This window comes from Zea mays, chromosome 5 (assembly GCF_902167145.1).
Source record: "Zea mays cultivar B73 chromosome 5, Zm-B73-REFERENCE-NAM-5.0, whole genome shotgun sequence".
Lineage (NCBI taxonomy): Eukaryota > Viridiplantae > Streptophyta > Magnoliopsida > Poales > Poaceae > Zea > Zea mays.
Genome location: NC_050100.1, coordinates 181,305,378 through 181,313,332, shown reverse-complemented (window position 1 = coordinate 181,313,332; position 7,955 = coordinate 181,305,378). Strand labels below are relative to the sequence as shown.

General features: G+C 50.3%; 1 protein-coding gene across 1 annotated transcript; it reads left to right on the top strand.

Moving 5' to 3' along the window:
- The first annotated feature begins 1,754 nt into the window (after positions 1 to 1,754).
- LOC100384207 (uncharacterized) lies at positions 1,755 to 3,553 on the top strand. Its single transcript, NM_001322001.1, is given in 1 exon segment — positions 1,755 to 3,553. A coding segment is annotated over 1 exon segment (1,770 nt). The 5' UTR covers positions 1,755 to 1,769; the 3' UTR covers positions 3,540 to 3,553.
- The last annotated feature ends 4,402 nt before the right edge of the window (positions 3,554 to 7,955 follow it).

Below are 7,955 nucleotides of genomic sequence, written 5' to 3'. Positions count from 1 at the left end.
ATCTATTAGGAAGCGCCTAAGAACAGATGCAGACTTCCACCCCTTTCTATATGAGGGGCTACGATCGATTGAGACACCACCCAATCGACAAAATCAATCTATGATCATTACCTTTACATTCATGTCTTAGGAGGCACAGTAGTTTAGCCTAGCTTACATGCTGCAGGAGATCCACGAAGCCATCTACGTGTCTCGCGGACGGTCCGTAGCCCATACGCAGATAGGGATGAAAGCAGGCGAAAACGGATAGAAAAAGTCATCTTTCATTTCCGTTCTCACATTTTATCATCGAAAACGGGACGGGTCTGGAATTGTCGGGAACAGAAATGGGAGCGGGATAAACGGGTGTACGAAAACGAACGGAAGCAGAAATATTAAACGAAAACTCATAAGTTAATACAAACACACATTGATATTGATGATCGGCTAGCAGGGCAATTATATGAAACAAATAGATATAGAGAGACAACATTTCATTGTTGTTTGCTTGCTAGTAGTGTATATATAGCTACAGATGATGTTGTTTGATCCTTTATACCACTTGTCATTAAGGAGAGCCGGTGGCTAGAATGACCATTTATGCTATAATATATCACTTAATAATATGAGACTTTAGTTTGTGCGCTAATGTATATTGGGCTTCCGTTAAATCCGAAAATAGGATCCCGCGAAAACGGATGGAATAGACTCTCTTCCGTTTCCATCCCGTTTCCAGATTTTTCCGGAAATACAAAAACAAATAGGTCAAATGTGGAAAACAGTACGGGTCAGGACGAGATTTTTTCCGTCCGTTTTCAATCCTAACACAGATGGTCCACACACCCGCAGAGAAGACCGGAGCGGCTACACAATCGCGAATGGTCCAACTACACATCGCAGATAGTCCACGCTCATGCAGAAAGCACCCCAAGTTCTCGTACACCGTGCGCTAGCACTAGGGGTTAGTTTGGTGATTGACCCGAAAAGCAAGCGATAAATACGAAATGGCTGCCTAAAAAACCCCCACAACAACCGGTTAATAAAAATCACTCCCTATATCTTTTCACCTTTCAACCGTTTCTTTATATGTGTGCACTCCAGAGAGTTAATCTTTTTTTATTAGCGAGAAATCTAGAATATACACAATGACAGTATTTGGAGATCTAATTAAAGAAACTCTTGTAGGATATTTTTTATTAAAATATATTTCTATCAAGGATTAAGTTTGGATGGGGCTTTGGCTATTTTTAGCTGGCTAATAACTAGCCTTTTGAGCATCTCTAAAAGTCTTCTTTAAATTATTTTCTAATCACTATATATTTTTATTCTTCAACAATTTATCTATATCTTATGAGTATTCTAGAGAGTTAATCATACTTCCCGCCTTTAGCTAGAGAGAAATCTGAAATAAAGTGTCAATATTTGACGATCTAGTTTAAAAAAATGATGGAGATTATTATTTCAGCAAATCATATTATATCATGATATCAATATCAATAAGAATAAATATAGAGAGGCTCTCAAATTGCTGTTACTGTGAAATATGCCATTAAAAATTGCTGGAGATAAATATGAACTAGGCGAGGTGGAAAATACGGTGATAGAGTCTGCAAAGAAGAAAAAAATGGTCGGTGCCGGGACTACGCAGGTGCTGGTATCGAATTCGGTGGTATATACAACTGATCCGCATATATCACAACTGATCCGTGCATGATGCATCCCTATATAAGGACACCGCAAACTGCAGTTGGCTGCTGGGGCTTCGCTCGGTCGTCACGCAGGCGCTGTGCATGCGCTCGGCGGCGGCGATGATGCCGCTCGTCGAGGCCGCCGCCACAGGCTACGGCTGCTGGCAGGCGTTTCTCGTCGCGCCCGTACTCTACTCGGCGTGGGCATCGCCGTTCGAGCTGGCCGTGGAGAGGGCGGTCACCTTTCCGCTCCTCGTCGCAGACTTGGTCGCCGACGCGTTCTTTTTCGTCGACATCGCCGTTTCCATCGTCGTCGCGTGGCTTCCACTCCGCGGTTCGTCCTGCGCTACCAATCTCTTCTACGACGATCGCAAGAAGGCCTACGTGAGGAACCTGCGCCCGTGGACTCTCGCGATGGACGTGGCCTCGACGATCCCGTTCCAGGTGATCTACCTCCTGGGCACCTCCTGGGGCGCCGCCGCCGCGTGGTTGTCGCCGTGCCGGTACCTGAGCCTCCTCCGTCTGTGGCGGCTGCGGCGCGTCAGCGAGTTGTTCGCGAAGCTGGAGAAGGACGTCCGGCTCAACTACTACTGGACGCGGCTCGTCAAGCTCGTCGGCGTGACGCTCTTGGCGGTGCACGCCGCGGCGTGCGTCCTCCTATGGATGGCCTCCCACTACAGCGGGCCCAAGGAGCGCACGTGGCTCAGCCGCGGCTTCGAGACCAGCAGCGTCTGGGCCGGGTACACCCGCGCCGTGTACTGGTCCCTCACCACGCTCACCACGGTCGGCTACGGCGACCTGCACCCTGCCAACCCCGGCGAGATGGCGTTCGCCGTCTTCTACATGCTCTTCAACCTGGGCCTCGCCGCGTACATCGTCGGCAACATGACCAACCTCGCCGTGAGCGACTCCACGGCCCTGCTCGCGTTGCGGGACACGCTGCGCGGGGTCTCCATGTTCGGGGCCGTGAACCGGTTGCCAGAGGCGCTGACGGAGCAGATGGCGGAGACCGTGCGGCTCAACTTCGACATGACGGAGCAGCTGCTCCAGCAACAGCTTCTGTCCGAGATGCCTAGGGCTGTGCGGTCGGGGATCGCGCAGCACCTGTTCCGGGACACCGTCGAGGGCGCCTACCTGTTCCGGGGCGTCTCCGAGGGACTCGTCGTGGATCTCGTCGCCGACGTGACGCCGCAGTTTTTCCCGCCCAAGGCCGACATTGTCCAGCAGAACGAGACCCCGACGGACTTCTACATCATCGTGTCCGGCTCCGTGGACGTCTTGGCGACTGCTCCCGACGGGACGGAAACGGTCGTATCAAGGGCGTGTCGGCGCGGCATGGCCGGCGAGATCGGCGTGATGCTCAACATACCACAGCCGTTCACCGTCCGGTGCAGGAGGCTCACCCAGGCCGTGCGCGTCAGCCAAGGCCACCTTCTGCGGGTAGTCCGGCCTCACACCGCCGACGCCGACAGGGTGTTCTGCAACTTCGTTCGTCAGCACCTTGGATCTCCCGTGTGGAAAGTTGCGAGGAAAGAAACGCCACTATTCGGGGAGATCGCGGATGAGCTTGAGGTCGGTGCCGCCACCGCAGCGTCAATGTCGAGGCGGAGGAGCGAGATGTTCGACTTCGACCCGGAGGCTGATCGGCTGAGAATGTCGCTGCGTAGAGAGGCCAAGCGGCGAGTGGTTATCCGTCACAAGTCTCTGAATGCTGCAGGGAAGCTTGTATTTCTTCCTGGTTCCATGCGAGAGCTGAGGAGAGTTGCGGAGGCCAAGCTCGGAGAGGTGGTGACGACGGTGCTCACCGTCGACGGCGCCGAAGTTGAGGACATCGACGTGCTAAGAGATGGAGATCACTTATTCGTATGCTAGTGCTTTGTAAGATAAGAATGTACACGTATACCTGTTATGTTGTAAGTTGTACACGTACACACAGCAGGGACATCGTTGTTGTAATTTTATGGAAAATTGATGTTGTATTATTTTTGTCCTTTGGGGGGAAATAATGCTGTATTTATTGTCAGTTAGTTTAGTTTGTTTACCTTTTGCATCAGGGAATAATGGTGTGGCTAGTCACGGACCTGCCGTGAACGCCATGACCATTGACCAGGGGTGCCCTGCCCGTGCATAGCGCGCGTGTGCGTGTACTGCGCCCGATTCTTCAGCTTGCAGCCATATGTGCACGTCCTGCTCAGGCATGGCGTCGTTTGCGGATTGGTAGAGGATCGAGCGGAACGTTCTCATTCATATAAGAACCTTGCTATACATCCGACCCGCGTGTCCAACCCACGTTCGACCGTGTGAGCAAGTGAAAATCTATTGTTACAAAATATTGTACATATGATCAAGACCCATCCAACCGTCCATATTACAGTTATCTGATCTAAGGGTCAGATGCCCTTTGTACACATGTATATAAAGAGGATCTCTGCAATAAACAAGACATCCCTGTCATTTGTCTCATTCACACTTGTCTCTCCACTGATTCACCACTGAGCACTGCAATAGAGCGCAACACGTTATCAGCACTGTCTCAAGGAGAAATCAGAGAAGGGGAAGAGGAAGAACACGCTGTTCTTGACAAGAACAGCAAGATCGATCTACACATCAACAGCAAGGTATGGAGCATACCGTTTTCATGCGCATACGCCGTATGCGCGAAGTTCTTCACATTGTTGATGATGCGATGTTGGAAGCGTTCACCGTTGGGCAAGCCGCAGCGCTTCCACCGGTGCACGCGATCCCTGAACGCCGTGTGCAAGTGCAAAATGTGCACTTCTGCGTTCTCCATAGATGGACAGCGGTGGTTCCGCTGCCAGTGGTGGAGTGTGGACTCCCCATTGCATCCCCGTCGCCACCGGCGCCGGTGTTTGACGCGGAATCGTCCGCATCGGCCCCCATGGATGTCGATTTGGCGGCACCACCACCGCCTCCGCCCACTGCAGCGGCAGTTGCTCGTCGTTCGCCATCTCCACCAGTGCCTGTGGTCGTCGGAACCATTGCTGCCCGTCGTGGGCAGCCCCCGCGTGCCGTCGATGCTCCACGTGGACGGATTATCTTCACTGGCCATCGCCCAAGTGGTATGGCCTCGTCTTCCTCCTCCAACGGGAGGGCCTAATGGCCCTCGATCCGGCCGCCACGTCGGCCGTTTGGGGGGAGGGGGTGGGGCTCGGCGCGGCAAGCCTCAGCACGGGCGCGATCTGCGCGGTATGGTCCTCGGCCGGCCAGGCGCTCACGCCCTGGCGGCTCTCGGAACGGCCTCTGCGTGGCCCATGCAGGCGCGCTCGGCGCGAGGCGCGCTTGGCGTGGTCCCACCAGAGCGCGGGCGCGGGAGCAGGCCTCGGCGAGGGCGCGCACCTGGGCGCACGGCGCGGTCCTTTCGGCGGCGCTCACCAACGTGGGGAGCCACGGAGGCCCCAGCCAGGCGCCCGACCCTGCCGGCTAGCAGTTGCGTCGCTCACCGCGACCCCCGGCGAGCAGGCAGGCCCACCCACGCCATCAAGCGGTGGTCTGGGCGCGCACGGCATCGACCCCAGCGCGGCCCCGAGTGGGTCGCGTGGACCTGGTGGCGCGCTCGGTCGGCTCTTGGTGGCCGGACCTGGCAAGGGCGCGGCCCAGACTCCTCGGCCGAACCCGGCGAGATAAGGCGGCGCCTGGAGCTCCTGCTCGGCCTCGCCCCAGGAGGCTCGAGCCGGCTCTGCGCGGGCCCCCACCAGGCGAGCGCTCGGCGCGGCTCCCATGGGTGCTCGGCGCTCGACAGGAGCGGGCGCAGGAGAACCAAGGCGGCGGCTGGGAGATCTTCGCTCCCTGGCGGCGGCGGCTGAAGTCCATGGGCGGTTAGGGTTCTTTTGAAACCCTAGCTGCCGACTTATTGGCCCTCTGTTGGGCCGCCTGGGCAGGCCAGCCTGGCTGGGCCGGCGTGCAGGCCGCCTGGGCTGCTTTTCAGGAGCAAAAATGGCCTGTTTTACCATTTTAAATTCTGAATTTCTGTATAAGACTCCGTTTTATATGTGATTTCAATTCAAAGTTATCTTAGGCGTCTAAATTCGTAATTTAGACTGCATATATTGTAAAGACATATCTGTTTTATTGTATATATAGCAGATTTTAGTTCGTGAATTATTGTTTGTTTTACATTAATAATTCACATATCTCTACTTGCTATGATTTACGCATTCATTTATGTTTGCATATAAATATAGCATTTATTAAGTTCAGACTTAATAAAACTCATGCAAAAATGAAATTACATTATTTTGGATTAAGAGCATAGGGAGATAGAGTCCTAAGCATTGGCTGCACTAAATTCTTTATAGAATTTAGTAGCCCAGAGACCGTGCTTGCGGCAGCATTTGGAATGCCTATCTCTATGAGGTCTACATCCCTCGGGATGATTACCTATACGTGCTATCCAAAATAACAGGATATGGAGTTATTGAATTTTACTTTGATAATTAGTAGAGCATGGGTAGTGGAGACCTAAGCATTGGCTGCGGTTTGTTCATTTATGAACTTATCTGCCTAGAGACCGTGCTTTTAGGCAGCAAGTTTCTTGCCCACTACTAGATCTACCTCATTAATTTGAGGATTATCTATACTATGCTTACTAAAATTCAAAGTATTTATTCAATTGGAAGGTTTGGAACCTTCAGGCAACTCATATCACATGTAAGAGTTAGTGAATTTTACTTTGATAATTAGTAGAGCATGGGTAGTGGAGACCTAAGCATTGGCTGCGGTTTGTTCCTCCGGGAACTTATCAGCCCAGAGACCGTGCTTTTAGGCAGCAAGTTTCTTGCCCACTACTAGATCTACCTCATTAATTTGAGGATTATCTATACTATGCTTACTAAAATTCAAAGTATTTATTCCAGGGGAAGGTTTGGAACCTTCAAGAAACTCGTTACATATGTAATTTTTAAGAATTTTTGCATAATGAGCTTACAACATCACCATTGTGACTATTAATTTATGCGTAAATTAATGGATGTCCATGGTAATGACTGTAGGAACATGTCAACCAAAGAGTTCGAGGAACTCGCCCTTGATGGGCATAACTACCCAACTTGGGCTTCAGATATTGAAATAACTTTTGCTTCTCGTGGGATCATTGATGCAATAGCAGCACCCATCACTGGTACTGATCCAGTGAATGATGTTAAAAAGAACACAGCACTTTTCCTTTTGAGGCTTTACATCCATAAGGACCTTAAACAAGAGTACCTTATGGAGAGATGCCCTCATAACTTGTGGAAATCTCTCAAAGAGCGCTATGAACAGCAAAAGGAGCTCATATGGCCGTCAGCCAACCATGAGTGGAATAAATCTGTTGCAGAATATAACCATGCTCTTCATAGCATTTGTTCTAAATTGAAGTTTTGCGAGAAAGAGCCCTCTGAAGCAGACAAGATAGAGAAGACTCTATCTACCATGCTTCCAGAGGACAGGATATTGCATCAGCAGTATCGCTCTAGCAATTTCCAGAGATATTCTCAACTCATGCACACATTGACCCAAGCAGAAAAGCATCATGAGCTTCTTCTAAAGAATGCTCAGCAGCGCCCTCCTGGGTCTGCCCCTCTGCCTGAGGTACATTTCAATGTGCATAAGACTGGGAATAAGAAAGGATTCAAGAAAAACTTCAAGAATCCTCCTGGAACTCGCAAATTCAATAAGAACAAATTCCACAAGAAAGGTAAAGGAAAAGGAAAAGGAAATGGCAAGCCTCTACCATCTAAGGGCAACAGAGCTTGCCTTAAATGTGGTACTGAGGGCCATTTTGCTAGGGACTGCACTTGCCCTAAGCACCTTGTTCTTTTGTATCAACAATCCCTAAAGAAGCCAAAGTCTGATAAGCCTGGTTTTGAGGCTCATTTCAATTCTACTGAAGCACCAATTGAGGTTGGAAGTTCTTCACTGGCTTCTGGTGACCTGAAGAACACTCTTCCTAAAGAGCACCTCAATGGGGTTGACAACAAGCCTCCACTTCTGCAAGAAGATGAATCTGATGATATGATCATTGAGTATATGTCAAAGGATCCATTTGGAGATTTGGCATAAATCTCTCATGCTTGGAGATTTGATCATGATCACTGTGGCTTGTGTGGTTGTTCTATACTGTCTTTATAATGTTGTTGTAATAAGTAGAGGTATACAATCTCATGTGTTGAGATGTAACACACTCTACAAGACCAGTGTTGGGTCCTGTGTGTAGTGCGAACTCATTGGATGAGTCGCCATACCATTATTGTAATATTGTTTCGACATTGTGATATTTAAATATCATGT